The sequence below is a fragment of the Oncorhynchus mykiss genome, chromosome 13 (assembly GCF_057628025.1).
Source record: "Oncorhynchus mykiss isolate SJ-2025 chromosome 13, ASM5762802v1, whole genome shotgun sequence".
In the NCBI taxonomy this organism is placed as follows: Eukaryota; Metazoa; Chordata; class Actinopteri; order Salmoniformes; family Salmonidae; genus Oncorhynchus; species Oncorhynchus mykiss.
The window spans coordinates 7,989,756-8,008,636 of record NC_143034.1 but is presented as its reverse complement, the minus strand read 5'-3'; the positions used below and the strand labels follow the sequence as shown (position 1 = coordinate 8,008,636).

General features: G+C 43.7%; 1 protein-coding gene across 2 annotated transcripts in view; it reads right to left on the bottom strand.

The window, feature by feature from the left end:
- Positions 1-311: 311 nt before the first annotated feature.
- Positions 312-18,881, bottom strand: part of LOC110487307 (uncharacterized) — a 23,475-nt gene continuing 4,905 nt past the window's right edge. Inside the window, exons 4-18 of one of the 2 annotated variants that reach the window (XM_036942155.2) lie at positions 16,293-16,528; positions 13,325-13,718; positions 9,370-9,688; positions 8,926-9,015; positions 8,719-8,814; positions 8,420-8,549; positions 8,022-8,190; positions 7,230-7,726; positions 4,875-5,093; positions 4,206-4,371; positions 3,801-3,953; positions 3,548-3,721; positions 2,923-3,289; positions 2,397-2,468; positions 312-2,296 (exon numbers count right to left, since the gene is read on the bottom strand). In XM_036942155.2, the coding sequence (XP_036798050.2) occupies positions 2,050-2,296; positions 2,397-2,468; positions 2,923-3,289; positions 3,548-3,721; positions 3,801-3,953; positions 4,206-4,371; positions 4,875-5,093; positions 7,230-7,726; positions 8,022-8,190; positions 8,420-8,549; positions 8,719-8,814; positions 8,926-9,015; positions 9,370-9,688; positions 13,325-13,718; positions 16,293-16,528 (3,329 nt within the window). In that variant the 3' untranslated portion in view covers positions 312-2,049. The remainder of the gene's footprint in view (positions 2,297-2,396; positions 2,469-2,922; positions 3,290-3,547; positions 3,722-3,800; positions 3,954-4,205; positions 4,372-4,874; positions 5,094-7,229; positions 7,727-8,021; positions 8,191-8,419; positions 8,550-8,718; positions 8,815-8,925; positions 9,016-9,369; positions 9,689-13,324; positions 13,719-16,292; positions 16,529-18,881) is intronic. The other variant, XM_090194774.1, reaches the window with a different exon arrangement.

Genomic DNA, 18,881 nt, shown 5'->3' with positions numbered 1-18,881 from the left:
CTACACCTGGTGGAGAGAGATTGTAAGACATAAATAGTTGCTTTATGCGTGCTGTACGTTACGACATGACACGTCTAGATGTAACCGAGGGTCCGTTTTTTCAACATTTCTCCAATACCATAGAGCCATTACCATGTCGATCAACGCTTGAACAGAAACCTAGTTCACGCCCCCGATTTTGACGTCAACACAGTCCCATTAGTTTTCTTTGTAGCCTCGTTTGAATGTTGCGGTTGCGCACATTTGTAAGGAATGGGGTGAGTTTACGTTAATAATGAGGGCGCAACTTTGAGGAAAAAAACAGGCTTATATTGTTGACAATATGTAAACTATATTTTTATTCTTCAAATGTTTTTTGAAAACCAATACATTTGCACAACGAGCACTTGTTCAAATCGCTCAAATACATCGCTGTTGGTTAGCTAGCTAGTGAATTTGAGCCATATTAGCGTAGATGAGACATCAGTCAAAACAAGACGTGAGAGAACAAGATGGAACTATGGCAGCTCCTTGTCATTGTTGCTTTGCTATATGACGTTCAGAATCATAACAACACATGGCCTTCTGCCCCATTAACTTGCGCGCATCCTTTTCGTGACAATCAAATTTGATTAGTCCCATGCGCTGAATACAACTTTACAGGGAACTGCTTATTTACGAGCCCCTAACCAACAATGCAGTTAAAAAAAATAAAAGACAACCCTTCTATACACTATATATACAAAAGTATGTGGACACCCCTTCAAATTAGTGGATCTGGCTATTTAAGTCACATCCGTTTAAAATCGAGCACACAGCCATGCAATCTCCATAGACAAACTAGTAAAATGGCCTTACTGATGAGCTCAGTGACTTTCAATGTGGCATCGTCATTGGATGCCACATTTCAACCAACTGTACGTGCTGTTATTGTAGAGTGGAAACTTCTTGGTGCAAAGACGGCTCAGCCACAAAGTGGTAGGCCACACAAGCTCACAGAACAGGACCGCAGAGTGCTGAAGTGTGATTTTTTTTTTGCCTGTCCTCGGTTGCAACACTCACTACCGAGTTCCAAATCACCTCTGGAAGCAACATCAGCACAATAAATGTTAGTCGGGAGCTTCACGAAATGGGTTTCCATGGCCGAGCAGCCGCACACAAGCCTAAGATCACCATGCTCAATACCAAACGTCGGGCAGAGTGGTGTAAAGTTTGCTACCAATCTCAGCGCTACAGCATACAATGACATTCTTGACGATTCTGTGCTTCCAACTTTGTGGCAACAGTTTGGGGAAGGCCTTTTCCTGTTTCAGCATGACACAGGTACCCCCGTGCACAAAGTGAGGTCCATACAGAAATGGTTTGTTCAGATCAGTGTGGAAGAACATGACTGGCCTGCACAGAGCCCTGACCTCAACCCCATTAAACACCTTTGGGATGAATTGGAACGCAGACTGCGAGCCAGGCCTAATCTCCCGACCTCACTAATGCACTTGTGGCTGAACGGAAGCAAGTCCCCGCAGCAATGTTCCAACATCTAGTGGAAAGCCTTCCCAGAAGAGGTGGAGGCTGTTATAGCAGCAAAGTCGGGACCGACTCCATATTAATGCCAATGATTTTGGAATGAGACGTTAGATGAGCAGGTGTCCACATACTTTTAGTCATGTAGTGTATGTTTTTAGATAAAACTCAATTTCTCAACACTAATAATTTTCGTCCGACTTTGCTCGCCCTCCGCTGGTGGAATTTAGAACTACAGTCCATTCTATTGGTTCTTTGTCTACAGATCATCACCACAGACTCTATCTGCATCCCAAATGACACCCTATTCCCTATATATAGTGCACTAGTTTTGACCAGGACCTGGTATTTAGGGAATAGGGTACCATTTTGGATGCAGAAAATCCTATGTGGTTGGCTAGTCCTCGCTCTGGTCCATTTCTATTCATTCGGTGTCTAGAGATGGTCAGCACAAAGAGGAATCTATCCTAATGTGGTTGGCTAGTCCTCGCTCTGGTCCGTTCTATTCATTCGGTGTCTAGAGATGGTCAGCACAAAGAGGAATCTATCCTAATGTGGTTGGCTAGTCCTCGTTCTCCTCCACCCTGCTAGCATCAACTCCTTCTCTTCTTCATCACTGATACTAATAGAATCCTCTTCACTCTTCACCCCTGCAGCCAGGGTTTCCCCGGTCCCAGTCCCAGGGTTTGGTAGTGAGCTGCTGTGACTTTTCCTCTGATGGGCTCGGAGGTTCTGGGTTCGTACGTAGCTCTTCCCACACTCCTCACAGCTGTAGGGTCTCTCTCCAGTGTGGGTCCTGAATCAATCAAAACATCAATTCATGAATGAATCAGCGTATCACTAATTTATTTAATAAAAGCCCTTTTAACGTCAGTTGTTGTCCCAAAGTGCTTTACCTGAAGTGAGCGACGAGGGCCTTAGCTTTGGCGAAGCTCCTCCAACAGACGGAACAGTCGTGTTTCTCATCGCTATAATAATAATAACAACATTAATAACAATAACAATAATAATAGTAATAATAATAATAACAATAATAATAGATGCATTTTATGTGTAGACCACTTTTTATTACACACAGAAATCCCAAAGGTTACGTTTACAGAGGCAGTCAAATTCTGATCTGGGCCCGTAATTCACAACACCTCTCAGAGTAGGAGTACTGATCTAGGATCAGTTTAGCCTTTTTAGATCATAATGAATAAGATTATATGGACAGGTCTTAGATCAGCACTTCTACTCTGAGAAGTTTTGTGGCCCAGATCTGATGTGCATCAGCAACAGCGGTATAAATGCTTTTTAAAAAAGGGCTAAAACCTATTTAGCCCCCAAATATGTGTGTGACTAATACTACAAGATAGGCAGACTAAAAAGGAGCCAGCAAAGATTAAACAGCAGAACATCTAAACTTAACATAGAACCGACCTGTGTGTTCGCTCGTGTTCTCTCAGTCGCCCTATCTGGGTGTAGCTCCTCCCACACACAGAGCAGGAGTAAGGTTTTTCTCCGGTGTGCGTCAGCAGGTGTCTCTTCATAGCTCCTGAGTGAGCGAACCTCTTCCCACAGTCGGGGCAAGGGTAAGGTTTTTCTCTCGTGTGCACTTTCTGGTGGTCGCGGAGGGCTGTTCTTTCACGGAACTGTTTCCCACACACGGAGCAAGGGTACGGCTTCTCTCCTGTGTGGATCTTCATGTGTTTTTGTAGAGCTGATAGCTTCTTACAGTCTCTTCCACATTCTGGGCAGCAGTGGGACTTCCTGGCTTCGCTGTCAGATCTGTGTTGGGAACTCTCTCCTGTCGAGTCAGATTTACAGTATTTAGGGTTGTGTCCGAATTGGCACCCTATTCCCTTGGTGGTGCACTAGGGCCCCATAGAGCTCTGGTCAAAAGTAGCACACTGCGAAGGGAATCGGGTGCCATTTGGAACACACATTCAAAGTGATTTTTAAAATGGGTCACAACAACATATCACTGAAAAGGAATCAAAGAACGTCATGTGGAATTCCATATTAGAACTCATCATTTTAACAGGCACTCAGTGGAGACAACAACCTGAGTGTCTCTTCTGGTGTCGCCGTAGGTTAGAGATGTTGGCAAAGTCTTTCCCACATCTAAAGCAGTGGTGAGACCTGGACTTGGTGTTGTTCTGATCCTCCTGGTGTTGTTCAGGTTCTCCTGATGCGGAGGGACTCTCCTCGATGTCAGAAGGACGGCTGACACTCTGTCCTGTGTTGATGAAACAGTATGGGGGGTTAGATAACGAGTGAAGCGTCAAAATTCTAACTGTCAACATTCTATCACTTACTGACACGATGACGATCCCAACCAATTTCTTCTCCATCTGAATTGATCAGACCACCAATTTCCTCTTCTTCCACATCATCATCATCATCTTCAACTTGGTTCTCAAACTTTTCAGAAACGGACTTCAGGCCCTGCAATGCTGAAGATCCAGGACCTGATGATTCAGCCAATACATCAACAACCGTCTAGTTCACTATGTAGGATTCAGCCAATATATCAACAACCATCTAGTTCACTATGTATTATTCAGCCTGTACATCAACAACCGTCTAGTTCACTATGTAGGATTCAGCCAATACATCAACAACCGTCTAGTTCACTATGAAGGACTCAGCCAATACATCAACAACCGTCTAGTTCACTATGAAGGACTCAGCCAATACATCAACAATAATATTTTACTTACTGAGGTAATCCCAATTAACTTCTTCTCCTTCGGAATTTATCAAACCACCAACTTCCTCCTCCTCCTCTTCTTCTTTACTCTCGATATATATGGTAGATGTTTGACTGCAGCCTTCACCGTGGCCTGGGTCAGGACCCAAAGAGCTTTTATATTTGACCACGGTTCCCTAAATGGCAGAGGAGTCAGACAGTACGTTGAGTTAAGAGACTGTTTGGTTTTTAAAAAATGTATTCCATCCTACTCTGATGAAATACGTGTATTTTTAAGCAATAAGGCACGATGGGGCATAGCCGCGGTATATTGGCCATATACCACAAACCTCCAAGGTGCCTTATTGCTTTTATAAACTGGTTATCAACGTAATTAGAGTCCAAAAATGTAATGTTTTGTCATACCCGTGGTATACGGTCTGATATACCACTGCTGTCAGCCAATCAGCATTCAGGGCTCGAACCACCCAGTTTCTAATGTCAGATATACCACGGCTGTCAGCCAATCAGCATTCAGGGCTCGAACCACCCAGTTTATAAAATGCTTTTATCCCCTGGCATTTATTTGTACTTTTAAACTGTACAAATATTGTAGCCAAAAATCAATCAATTAATCCTGTTAGTGATGTCATATTCCCCCATCTGTTTTGAATAGTCCACAGGTAGTCTGATGATTTACCAGAGCATCACCTCCAGCAGTCTGAAATCCTCCAGCAACAGCAGCAGACCCCTCTCCAGTGTGGGATGACCTCAGGAGCCGACCCCTCTTCATGTTAGCAGACCCTTTATCTCCAGTGTGGGACTGTCTGTGTTTCCTCAGGTTTGCTGTTGAGTTGAAGCTCTCCCCACAGACAGAGCACTGGTAAGGTCTCTCCCCGGTGTGCATCCTGCGATGGACCTGTTGATAGAAGAATTTGAATGTTTAATTTAAGATAATGACTAAAGTATTCCACCCTGAAACCATATAATTGTATGAAATGTGTTAGAGTCAAAATGTGTTATAGTCATAATCCAATAATATGTGTGACTAGACTTTTTAAGACTAGGCCATTGTGTTACTATTTCGCAATATGAGCTGGGTATAGTTGAGACATTCAAGGACAACTGAACTGTCGACTTGTAATAACGGTGAAACTAATAACTGGAAAGAGGCCTGTGTTCTCATTTTGAAGACAGAGCGCTCTCTGAATAAAGTATTGATCTATTGCAGGCTGAGACTCTTGTCTATTTCTTTGAACTGGAGCTTTACAACCTTCAGGAATTAGACAGAGACATAAAATAGTTCAGTTCGAACATTGGGATAGAAATTCTCGTGACACCTGTCAAGTCAGAATTTAATTAAAGAGCTGGGTCACAACTCACCTTACATCATTAAAGGGATAGAAAGAATGTAGGGGAAAAGGGGGGAATGTGGAGATAACTAATGAACTACGTCGGTTGACATAATCCGCCTCTACCCTCCGTTCTATTGGCGAACGTGCAATCACTGGAGAATAAACTGGATGAGCTCCGTTTCCAGACTGCCATATCAACGGGACCTGAAGAACTGGAATATCCTATGCTTCTTGGAGTCGTGGCTGAACAAAGATATGGATTGTATACATCTAGCTGGTTTTTCTATGCATCGACAGGACAGAACGGCAGCGTCAGGTAAGCGCAACGGGGGAGGTGTGTGTCTCTTAACAACAGCTGGTTTACTCGATCTCTAGAATTAAGGTTCTGCTCACCCGAGTTAGAATACCTCATGATAAGCTGTAGACCACACTATTTACCAATATAGGGCCATAAACAAGAAAACGAAAATGCTCATCCAGAGGAGGCGCTCCTAGTGTCCGGTGATTTTAAAATGCAGGGAAACTGAAATCTGTTTTACCTCCTTTCTACCATCACCTTTCCTCCACACACAGAAACATACAAATATCTCCGTTGCCCTCCATTTGGCAAATCTGACCATAACTCTTATCCTCCTGATTCCTGCTTACAAGCAAAAAGTCAAACAGGAAGTACCAGTGACTCGCTCAATACGAAAGTGGTCCGATGAAGCGGATGATAAGCTACACGACTGTTTCTCTTCAGCACAGACTGGGACATGTTCCAGGGAATCATCTGATGGACTGTTTCTCTTCAGCACAGACTGGAACATGTTCCCGGGAATCATCTGATGGACTGTTTCTCTTCAGCACAGACTGGAACATGTTCCAGGGAATCATCTGATGGACTGTTTCTCTTCAGCACAGACTGGAATATGTTCCAGGATTGAGGAGTTTACCACATCAGCCACCAGCTTCATTAATAAGTGCATCGACGACATCGTCCCCACAGTGACGGTACGTACATATCCCAACCAGAAGCCATGGATTACAGGCAACATCCGCACTGAGCTAAAGGCCAGAGCTTTGCTTCCTAGGAGCAGGACACTAAGCCTCTATCCCCCCAAGCCATCAGACTGCTGAACAGCTTCTACCCCCCCCCCCCCCCCAAGCCATAAGACTGCTGAACAGCCTCTACCCCCCCCCAAGCCATAAGACTGCTGAACAGCCTCTACCCCCCCAAGCCATCAGACTGCTGAACAGCCTCTACCCCCCCCAAGCCATCAGACTGCTGAATAGCCTCTACCCCCCCAAGCCATCAGACTAATTATTAGTTTGTTACTCTTTATTATCAGTCACTTTATTCCTAGTTATATGTACATATCTACCTCATGTCTACCTCATGTCTACCTCATGTCTACCTCATGTCTACACTGGGGCGGCAGGGTAGCTTAGTGGTTAGAGCATTGGACTAGTAACCGAAAGGTTGCAAGTTCGAATTCCCGAGCTGACAAGGTACAAATCTGTCGTTCTGCCCCTGAACAAGGCAGTTACATCACTGTTCCTAGGCCGTCATTGAAAATAAGAATTTGTTCTTAACTGACTTGCCTAGTTAAATAAAGGTATCGTTACTCATTATGTATATTGTCTACACAGTATGTGACAAATTACATTTAAGTGATAAAAAACAATATAGGGAAGTGTGGTAATAATGGCTAAAGGACCTTGAGGGAGGATGCGTAGGAGAACCTCATCCCACAGACATCGCAAGATTGAGGTTTCTCTCCTGTATGTGTCCGCTGGTGGTCCTTCAGACGCTCAAATCGAGGGAAACTCCGTCCACACACGGAGCAGGAGTAAGGTTTCTCTCCAGTGTGTACCTTCTGGTGTTTTAACAGATTCCCTCGCTGGATGAACCTCTTCCCACAGACAGAGCAGTGGTAAGGTTTCTCCCCTGTGTGCGTCAGAAGGTGTCTCTGTAGGGTGATACCCCCTGTGGAGAAACCTCTACCGCACACGGAGCAGCGGAAGGGTTTCTCTCCACTGTGTGTGCGGAGATGTGCAACTAGCTTCGATGGTTTAGGGAACTCCTTTCCACACACCGAGCAGAGGTGATGCTTCTTGGTTCTGTATCGTTTCTCCTGGATTTGTTGGTGTTGTTCAGGTTCTGTTGATGTAGAGGGAATCTCACCGCTAACAAAGACTGGGACAGGGCTTTTTCCTGTGTGGAAAAGTGGAGATGTTAAAACAATGGATCTGCGTCCCCAAATGAAATCCTATTCCCTACATAGAGCCCTATGGGCAAAAAGTGTAGAGCAGGTTAAACAAATACTTAGCCGTTATGCTAACACTAGCTGACCGACTAACTAACACAGAGGCTGTGTCCCAAATAGTACCCTATTCCCTATAAGGCTCTGGTCAAAAGTAGTGCTATGTAGGAAATTGGGTGCCATTTTTGGGATGCATCCTTCAACAATGAAGAGTTCAATCAAAATCGTCATCATTCTGCCTCTTACTAGAAAGAGAAACGTGACCAACTTCCTCTCCGTCGGAATTGATCAAACCACCAACTTCCTCATCTTCTCTCGACTCCTCTTCTTTCTCCAGTTCTTCAACTATAATTTTCAGTCCCAGAGTTTCACCCAGGGACTCTTTGGGTTTGGGTCTCGATCGGTCACCAGGGTCCTAGAATGGAAATTTAATTCAATATATATATATATATATATATTTTTAAACAAGATAGGAATAACAAAGCTCTTGGCCCTAACTACCTATGAAGGTTCCACCAGATGACGGGAATATTGACGTCTCCTCTTGAAACACTTGAAACACTGTCAGTCATAATTTAAAATGGAACCCTATTCCCAAGGCCCAGGCTATTGCGATTTGCGACGTGGCTATAATTGTCTCCCACCTTGTCGCGGTCTCGCTCCACCTGTCCACCATCTCCTGTGTGAGTCTGCTGGTGTTCTCTCAGGGGACCAGGCCGTGAGAAGCTCTTCCCACACACAGAGCAAGGGAATGGTTTCTCTCCTGTGTGAGACCTAAATCAAATCAAACTTTATTTAAAAGTGTATTTAAAATCACAACACGTAACAATGAAATATAGGAGATTAAAAAAACAACAACAGAAGGCAATAAAATATATTAATAAAGGAACATCAAATAAAAGAGATGACAAAAATAATAGTGAAATCATCGATTCATACTAACCTCTGGTGATCCCTGAGTCCTGAGGGTGTGAAGAAGCTCTTCCCACACACAGAGCAGCGGTGAAGTCTCTCTGCGGTGTGCTTCAGCTGGTGGGCCCTAAGATAAGATAAAAGTAGATTTAAAAAAAACAACAACAAAAAAACTTCTGACTACTTGAAATGACCCTGTAAACCGTATATTTGATAAATAAAAAGCATAGGTTTACACCTCAGGTTTCTCTGCTGGGTGTAGCTTCTCCCACACTCGGAGCAGCTGTACGGTCTCTCTCCCGTGTGCAGCAGTTGGTGTCTCTTCAGGCTGATCAGTTATAAAGATATGTTAGTTCTAGGTAGTTTAAGTTTTATTACACCCACAGAGCAGCCAGTCAAAACAAACCAATGAACTCCATGAGCAAATGGCATGTGCCAACCTAAATATATATATATATATATATATATATATATATACTTAAAAAGGACGGACGAGGATCGTGTTCACTAGGAACCAAAAGGAAGCACACGGCCTTAACAGAGAAGGGATGACCTGTAGTTGTTCAATATGAAGGGCTTGTTTTCGTTTTCCTTTGCAAAAACGTTTTGCTATGGTGTGCACTAGAATCTAGGTGTGCACTAATTAATACGACACTGGTCTACACTGATAACAACAACACACCTGATCATCTGGGAGAAGGTGTTCCCACAGTCGGGGCAGGAGTAAGGTTTCTCTCCGGTGTGGACGATCTGGTGGAGCGTCAGGCTCCCCTTCTGGGCGAAGCTCTTCCCACACACAGAGCAGGAGTAAGGCTTCTCTCCAGTGTGGATTCTCATATGGACTTGTAGCTTGTATGCAATGGGAAACTCCTTTCCACACACAAGGCAGGAGTGGACTCTTCTGTGACAGCTGTGATGCTGTTTATGTTGTTGTTTATGCTCTACGGCTGCAGGGAGACTCTCCTCAGTAGTCTCAGAGTGGTGGTTGTTAGAACTGTCTCCTGTGTGGATGAGGACAATAGTTTGGGTTAAATATACTAAACCATAACTAACTAACTAACTAACTTAACATGAGAGCTGAAGGTCAAAGGGTAATGAGTCATTTAAAAAAGGTCAAAGGGTAATTGAGTCATTTAATAAAAGGTCAAAGGGTAATGAGTCATTTAAAAAAAGCTAGAATCTACAGTTGCTACATCCATTTTTGGACTTAAAATTAAAAAAGGAACTCTATGGCCATTTTTTGACCTCAACATTGTTGTCCAGATCACGTTATGAACCTGTAGCCCTGTAGATCAAAAGCTAGGTATTATTTTTTTGTATCCGGATTTGACCATCAGTGGCATATTTGGGGGTAATCACGTTTTAAAAAAAAACTACAACGAGCTTCAGGGAGGAGTGAGGTTGATTTCCTGATCTCTACTTCCCCCTGCCCCGCCCCCTCGAATGCGGGGAAAATGTGTGCGTTCCTAGTTAAACAGCCTGGAGACTGTAATCCTGAAGATCATCTGGAGAAGACATCCTAAACCAGCGAAGAAGAAGACAGATAACAGCAGAGTAAGTGTTTTGCGCCCAGCTAATGTTTTCATATTGAAAACCTGACACATAACGTCAGTGCAATCGTTGTGAATCGTTAGTTCTGCTATCGTTACGTAACTTAGAGACCTGCCTAGTTTCTTTACATCTAGAGCTAGCGCATAGACATAGCCTAGCTGGTAACGTAGAGAAAAGTGGTAGTATTGACATAGCTGGTAACGTAGAGAAAAGTGGTAGCATTGACATAGCCTAGCTGGTAACTTAGAGAAAAGTGGTAGTATTGACATAGCCTAGCTGGTAACATAGAGAAAAGTGGTAGTATTGACATAGCTGGTAACGTAGAGAAAAGTGGTAGCATTGACATAGCCTAGCTGGTAACGTAGAGAAAAGTGGTAGTATTGACATAGCCTAGCTGGTAACATAGAGAAAAGTGGTAGCATTGACATAGCCTAGCTGGTAACATAGAGAAAAGTGGTAGCATTGACATAGCCTAGATGGTAACGTAGAGAAAAGTGGTAGTATTGATATAGCCTAGCTGGTAACATAGAGAAAAGTGGTAGCATTGACATAGCCTAGCTGGTAACATAGAGAAAAGTGGTAGCATTGACATAGCCTAGCTGGTAACGTAGAGAAAAGTGGTAGCATTGACATAGCTGGTAACGTAGAGAAAAATGGTAGTATTGACATAGCTGGTAACATAGAGAAAAGTGGTATCCTTGACATATCCTAGCTGGTAACGTAGAGAAAAGTGGTAGCATTGACATAGCTGGTAACGTAGAGAAAAGTGGTAGTATTGACATAGCCTAGCTGGTAACATAGAGAAACAGAGGCTTTATCCAGGTTGATGAGGAATATCGATCCTCCTTCATCCAGGTCCTCTGGATGAACTGTAATAATGTGCAATCATTTTTTAAAATGGTATCTGAGTTGTTTAAAAACATATTAAATGTAATCCTAAAGTAGAACGGAGTAAAACCAGGAGTTTATATTCACTCACTGCACCAGCTGTTGTTTACATAAATACAAAGGCCTCCGCCCCGGGTTTTACCAGAGGCTACTGTTGTCTTGCCGAGAGTGTATAACCCACCAGCTGTTGTTTACATAAATGCATAGGCCTCCGCCCCGGGTTTTACCAGAGGCTACTGTTGTCTTGCCGATAGAGTGTATAACCCACCAGCTGTATGTTCTTAGCGTCGTCGTTCAGCCACGACTCGGTGAAACATAAGATATTACAGTTTTTAATGTGCCGTTGGTAGGATATACGTGCTTTCAGTTCGTCCCATTTCATTTCCCAGCGATTGAACGTCAGCTAGCAGAACAGAAGGCAAGGGCAAATTAGCCACTCGTCGCCTGATCCTCGCTAGGCACCCTGATCTTTTGCCTCAAAATCTCTGTTTCCTTCTCCAGTAAATCACGGGGATCGGGTCCTGGTCGAGTGTCTGCAGTATATCCATCGCGTCTGACTCATTGAAGAAGAACTCCTTGTCCAATTTGAGATTAATAATCCCAGTTCTGATGTCCAGAAGCTCTTTTCGGTCATAAGAGATGGTGGAAGCAACATTATGTGCAAAACAAGTTACGAACAACGCAAAAAAACTAACAAAATAGCATGATTGGTTGAGAGCTGTTAATAACGCAGCCCTACCCTCATTCTCCTGGTTCCAAACAATAAATAACAATTAGGAGGGGACTTGGGTTTGTATCTTCCTGATATCCAATAAGGAGGGGTCTTGGGTTTGTATCTTCCTGATATCCAATAAGGAGGGGACTTGGGTTTGTATCTTCCTGATATCCAATAAGGAGGGGACTTGGGTTTGTATGACTTGGGTTTGTATCTTCCTGATATCCAATAAGGAGGGGACTTGGGTTTGTATCTTCCTGATATCCAATAAGGAGGGGACTTGGGTTTGTATCTTCCTGATATCCAATAAGGAGGGGACTTGGGTTTGTATGACTTGGGTTTGTATGACTTGGGTTTGTATGACTTGGGTTTGTATCTTCCTGATATCCAATAAGGAGGGGTCTTGGGTTTGTATCTTCCTGATATCCAATAAGGAGGGGACTTGGGTTTGTATCTTCCTGGTATCAAATAACGAAGGGACTTGGGTTTGTATCTTCCTGATATCCAACAAGGAGGAGACTTGGGTTTGTATCTTCCTGGTATCCAATAAGGAGGGGTCTTGCAGTGGGTGGAGCATCTCAGATAGAACCAAGTTCTATTTTAGCGCTTGGCTACACAGACACTAGTTCATGTGATTGACATGTACTGTATGTGTGCTGGTGGTGTGGGTGAAATGATTGATTGACATGTACTGTATGTGTGCTGGCGGTGTGGGTGAAATGATTGATTGACATGTGCTGTATGTGTGCTGGTGGTGTGGGTGAAATGATTGATTGACATGTACTGTATGTGTGCTGGCGGTGTGGGTGAAATGATTGATTGACATGTACTGTGTGTGTGCTGGCGGTGTGGGTGAAATGATTGATTGACATGTACTGTATGTGCGCGAGTGGTGTGGGTGAAATGATTGATTGACATGTACTGTATGTGTGCATTTATTTTTGCACCGCTCGTGCAACGTGGCCAGAGAGAGGTTTGCGTGTAACAACTTCCTGTGGAGTTGTGGAGGCCAAGCTGTGGAACATTCCTTTAATGATACATACCCAGTGATTCTTCTAGAATATAACTTAGAAATATTTAAATGAGTTTAGTTCAACTGTCGTAACCCCATCAGAACCCAAAATATAAAAATTGTTTTTGCTCTTAATGTTTGTAAACAATGTACATTTTTTTCATCAAACACTTTTGTAGACTTAAAACTATACATTTTTATATCATAGATGGTCAGTCCTTGCATTCATTGCTCGGGTCTATGCATTTGAGAGTGGTTACATTTCTCCAGGCCCGTTCCTCAGCTTTTTTTTTACCAAAACAGGGGCGGGGTGGCCGCTTTGTTATTGTTTCAATTACGGACTCTAGCTTTAATGATTTATATTTTATAGGAGAATCCCTCCTTACTTCGTTTTATTAGTCGTTGGTGTGTAACTAAACCGGTCTGACACAATAAGTTGTGACCATGACATGTGACAGAACATGTACTCACCAAAAGCAGGATCCTCCTCCTCCTTCACTATGACCTTCAGTCCTGGTACACCAGCTTCAGCTTGACCCAGGCTCTCTCCAGCATGTGACAGCTGGAGTCCACCGCTAGGGGGCAGCGTGACGGTCTCTTCCGCATGCGCCTGCTTCCTGTGTCTCCTCAGACTGGAGGCAGTGAAGAAGTCCTTGTGACAGTAGGGGCAGCGGTAACCTTTTACCCCGGTGTGTGTCCTCTGGTGTGCCCTTAGGAACCCCGGCTGGGTGAAACTCTTCCTGCACTCGGAGCAGCTGTACGGTCTCTCCTCGGAGAAGCTCTGCTGGTGTCTCTTCAGGTCTCCCAGGGAGAGGAACCTTTTACCACAGTCGGGGCAGGGGTGTGGTCTCTCCTTGATGTGTACCTACACCCAGGACCACATTGGAAATAAGTGTAATTAAAAGGAATAGTTTATTAAAATTCTATCAGAGTTTTTGCATTGGACAAAAGTGCTCAATCTTGTTTTGGGGGGTGGGGGGGGGGGGGGGGGGGGTTGTACTACCATTGGCTAATGAATGAAAATACCCTAAATATATTGTTTGACTAAAGTGATCCTTTAGTCAAACCTGGAATCTGCATTTGGTGGAACTGCCACGTCCATTTGGGTTATTACATTAATAAAGAAGTTACTGGAAACGATGAACACTTTACTTTTCCCTCGGACATCATTGCACGCGAGCTAGAACACCATATTTGTTGTGCGCTGCTGGACCCTCAACAACATTACCGCATGGGTGAACAGTCAGGGTGAACAGTCTGGGTGAACAGCCTGTGTGAACAGCCTGGGCGAACAGCCTGGTCGAACAGCCAGGGCGAACAGCCTGGGCGAACAGCCTGGGCGAACAGCCAGGGCGAACAGCCAGGGCGAACAGCCTGGGCGAACAGCCTGGGCGAACAGCCAGGGCGAACAGCCAGGGCGAACAGTCTGGGTGAACAGTCTGGGCGAACAGTCTGGGCGAACAGCCTGGCCGAACAGTGCCACTGTTTCCCCCCGTTACGGATTTCAGCTTTAACACTTTCATTGTCCTCTGGGATTTCTTTGTACTTTTTAAAATGGTTTTGAACTGAACAACAATTTAAATAAAGAAATAGGGGATACATCCCAAATGTCCCAAATCCCAAATGTTCCTGTATTCTATATATAGGATCCCAGTGCGTCCGAAATGGGATCCTATTACCATTGGGCTCTGGTCAAAAGCTGTGCACTCTATATATATATATATATATATATATATATATATATATATATATATATATATATATATACATACACAGTGCCTTGCGAAAGTATTCGGCCCCCTTGAACTTTGCAACCTTTTGCCACATTTCAGGCTTCAAACATAAAGATATAAAACTGTATTTTTTTGTGAAGAATCAACAACAAGTGGGACACAATCATGAAGTGGAACGACATTTATTATTATTGCAAAATTATTCAGCCCCCTTAAGTTAATACTTTGTAGCGCCACCTTTTGCTGCGATTACAGCTGTAAGTCGCTTGGGGTATGTCTCTATCAGTTTTGCACATCGAGAGACTGACATTTTTTCCCATTCCTCCTTGCAAAACAGCTCGAGCTCAGTGAGGTTGGATGGAGAGCATTTGTGAACAGCAGTTTTCAGTTCTTTCCACAGATTCTCGATTGGATTCAGGTCTGGACTTTGACTTGGCCATTCTAACACCTGGATATGTTTATTTTTGAACCATTCCATTGTAGATTTTGCTTTATGTTTTGGATCATTGTCTTGTTGGAAGACAAATCTCCGTCCCAGTCTCAGGTCTTTTGCAGACTCCATCAGGTTTTCTTCCAGAATGGTCCTATATTTGGCTCCATCCATCTTCCCATCAATTTTAACCATCTTCCCTGTCCCTGCTGAAGAAAAGCAGGCCCAAATCATGATGCTGCCACCACCATGTTTGACAGTGGGGATGGTGTGGTCAGGGTGATGAGCTGTGTTGCTTTTACGCCAAACATAACGTTTTGCATTGTTGCCAAAAAGTTCAATTTTAGTTTCATCTGACCAGAGCACCTTCTTCCACATGTTTGGTGTGTCTCCCAGGTGGCTTGTGGCAAACTTTAAACGACACTTTTTATGGATATCTTTAAGAAATGGCTTTCTTCTTGCCACTCTTCCATAAAGGCCAGATTTGTGCAATATAGGACTGATTGTTGTCCTATGGACAAAGTCTCCCACCTCAGCTGTAGATCTCTGCAGTTCATCCAGAGTGATCATGGGCCTCTTGGCTGCATCTCTGATCAGTCTTCTCCTTGTATGAGCTGAAAGTTTAGAGGGACGGCCAGGTCTTGGTAGATTTGCAGTGGTCTGATACTCCTTCCATTTCAATATTATCGCTTGCACAGTGCTCCTTGGGATGTTTAAAGCTTGGGAAATCTTTTTGTATCCAAATCCGGCTTTAAACTTCTTCACAACAGTATCTCGGACCTGCCTGGTGTGTTCCTTGTTCTTCATGATGCTCTCTGCGCTTTTAACGGACCTCTGAGGTGCAGGTGCATTTATACGGAGACTTGATTACACACAGGTGGATTGTATTTATCATCATTAGTCATTTAGGTCAACATTGGATCATTCAGAGATCCTCACTGAACTTCTTGAGAGAGTTTGCTGCACTGAAAGTAAAGGGGCTGAATAATTTTGCACGCCCAATTTTTCAGTTTTTGATTTGTTAAAAAAGTTTGAAATATCCAATAAATGTCGTTCCACTTCATGATTGTGTCCCACTTGTTGTTGATTCTTCACAAAAAAATACAGTTTTATATCTTTATGTTTGAAGCCTGAAATGTGGCAAAAGGTCGCAAAGTTCAAGGGGGCCGAATACTTTCGCAAGGCACTGTATATATATATATATATATATATATTTGACCAGAGCCCAATGGTAATAGGATCCCATTTGGGACGCACTCAAATCAACTGAACCTACCCTCTGGTGTGACTCCATGTAGCCCCGGGCTGAGAAGCGTTGACCACAGTCTGGACAGGAGAAGGGCTTCTCTCCCCTGTGGGTGGTCAGGTGGACACGCAGCTTGTAGAAGGTAGAGAACTGCTCTCCGCACTTCTGACAGGTGTTGGAAGTGTTGTTGTGGTTCTGCTGGTGTTGGACAGGTAGTTCTCCCGGTGTAGAGGGGACGGAGCTGGGAGGAGGGGCAGGACTGTCTCCTGTGGGAATGAGATAGGCTTAGGCTGCAATAGTTTGTGTCGTGGGGCTAGGGTCAGTCTTATGTCTGGAGTATTTATCCAGTGTTCTGTGTGAATTTAAGTATGCTCCCTCTAATTCTCTCTCTCTCCCTCCCTCCCTCCCTCCCTCCCCTCCCGGAGGACCTGAGCCCATGCCTCAGGACTACCTGGCCTGATGACTCCTTGCTGTCCCCAGTCCACCTGGTCATGCTGCTGCTCCAGTTTCAACTGTTCTGCCTGCGACTATGGAACCCTGACCTGTTCACCAGACATGCTACCTTGTCCCGGATCTGCTGTTTTGGACTCTCTCTCTCTACCGCACCTGCTGTCTCTACCTCTGAATGCTCAGCTATGAAAAGCCAACTGACATTTACTCCTGAGGTGCTGACCTGTTGCACCCTCTACAACCACTGTGATTATTATTATTATTTGACTCTGCTGGTCATCTATGAACGTTTGAACATCTTGGCCATGTTCTGTTATAATCTCCACCCGGCACAGCCAGAAGAGGACTGGCCACCCCTCTTAGCCTGTTTCCTCTCTAGGTTTCTTTCTAGGTTCCTGTCTTTCTAGGGAGTTTCTCCTAGCCACCGTGCTTCGACATCAGCATTGCTGTTTGGGGTTTTAGGCTGGGATTCTATACAGCACTTTGTGACGTCGGCTGATGTAAAAAGGGCTTTATAAATACATTTGATTGATTGATTGGTTAGACCAGAACCATGTGTTTAGACAGCTGGGTGATTAAGGCTTCGGCATTATGATGCATTTACATGACACTTCAACATTCTATGGAGCCATGTTAGCACTCCATTAGCACACCATTAGCATAACCCATGTTAGTACCACATTAGCATAACCCATGTTAGTACTCCATTAGCACCCCATTAGCATAACCCATGTTAGTACTCCATTAGCACTCCATTAGCATAACCCATGTTAGCACTCCATTAGCACACCATTAGCATAACCCATGTTAGCACTCCATTAGCACACCATTAGCATAACCCATGTTAGTACCACATTAGCATAACCCATGTTAGTACTCCATTAGCACCCCATTAGCATAACCCATGTTAGCACTCCATTAGCACACCATTAGCATAACCCATGTTAGCACTCCATTAGCACACCATTAGCATAACCCATGTTAGTACCACATTAGCATAACCCATGTTAGTACTCCATTAGCACTCCATTAGCATAACCCATGTTAGCACTCCATTAGCACGCCATTAGCATAACCCATGTTAGCACCCCATTAGCATAACATGGGAAACATATAATAAATAAATAATAAACAAATAATTCTATGTCACTATGTCTAGAATTAGAACAATATTACAATTTGAAAGTTGGTCCAACGCTCTAAATATATGTCTCTGGGTTAGACCAGTGGCCACCAGACCTGGGTTCAAATACCATCTGAAATCTTTCAGATACTGTTAGCGTTTGCTCTAGTTTGCCAGGAGTACCAGATGGGCGGGGTTTGCGTTTTTTTTTTGCGTCTACTCTTATTGGTTCCATTGCGCAATACTTCTATTCTTATTGGTTCAATTAAGCCCAATTAATCCCAGATAAAGTATTTGGACTTCAAATACACTAAACAAAAATATAAAACGCAACATGTAAAGTTTTGGTCCCGTGTTTCACGAGCTGAAATAAAAGATCCCAGAAATTCCCCATAAAAAAAAAGCTTATTTCTCTAACATTTTGTGCATAAATGTGTTTACATCCTGTTAGTGAGCATTTCTCCTTTGCCACGATAATCCATCCACCTGACAGGTGTGGCATATCAAGAAGCTGATTAAAAACTTATAATGGCTGCAGGGGCAGTATTGAGTCGCTTGGATGAAAGGTGCGCAGAGGTGCCCAGGGTAAATGGCCTGCTCCTCAGTCTCAGTTGCTAATAAATGCATATTACTATTAGTATTGGATGGAAAACACTGAAGTTTCTAAAACTGTTTGAATGAGTATAACATTATACTCTGTGAGTATAACTGAACTCATATGGCAGGCAAAAACCTGAGAAGAAATCCAAACAAGAAGTGAGAAATCTGAGGTTGGTCGATTATTCAACCCAGGCCCTATTGAATTCACAGTGGGATATGGATAAAGTTGCACTTCCTAGGGCTTCCACTAGATGCCAACCGTCTTTGGAAACTTGAATGAGGCTTCTACTGTGTTGTGGTCCTGAATACGAGCTGAATGAGTCAGGTTACTGGCAGAGAGCCATTTCCTGGTCATGCGTATTCCACATGATATCGACCTGCATTCCATTGCTTCTCTAGACACAAAGGAATTCTCCGGTTGGAACTTTATTGAAGATTTATGATAA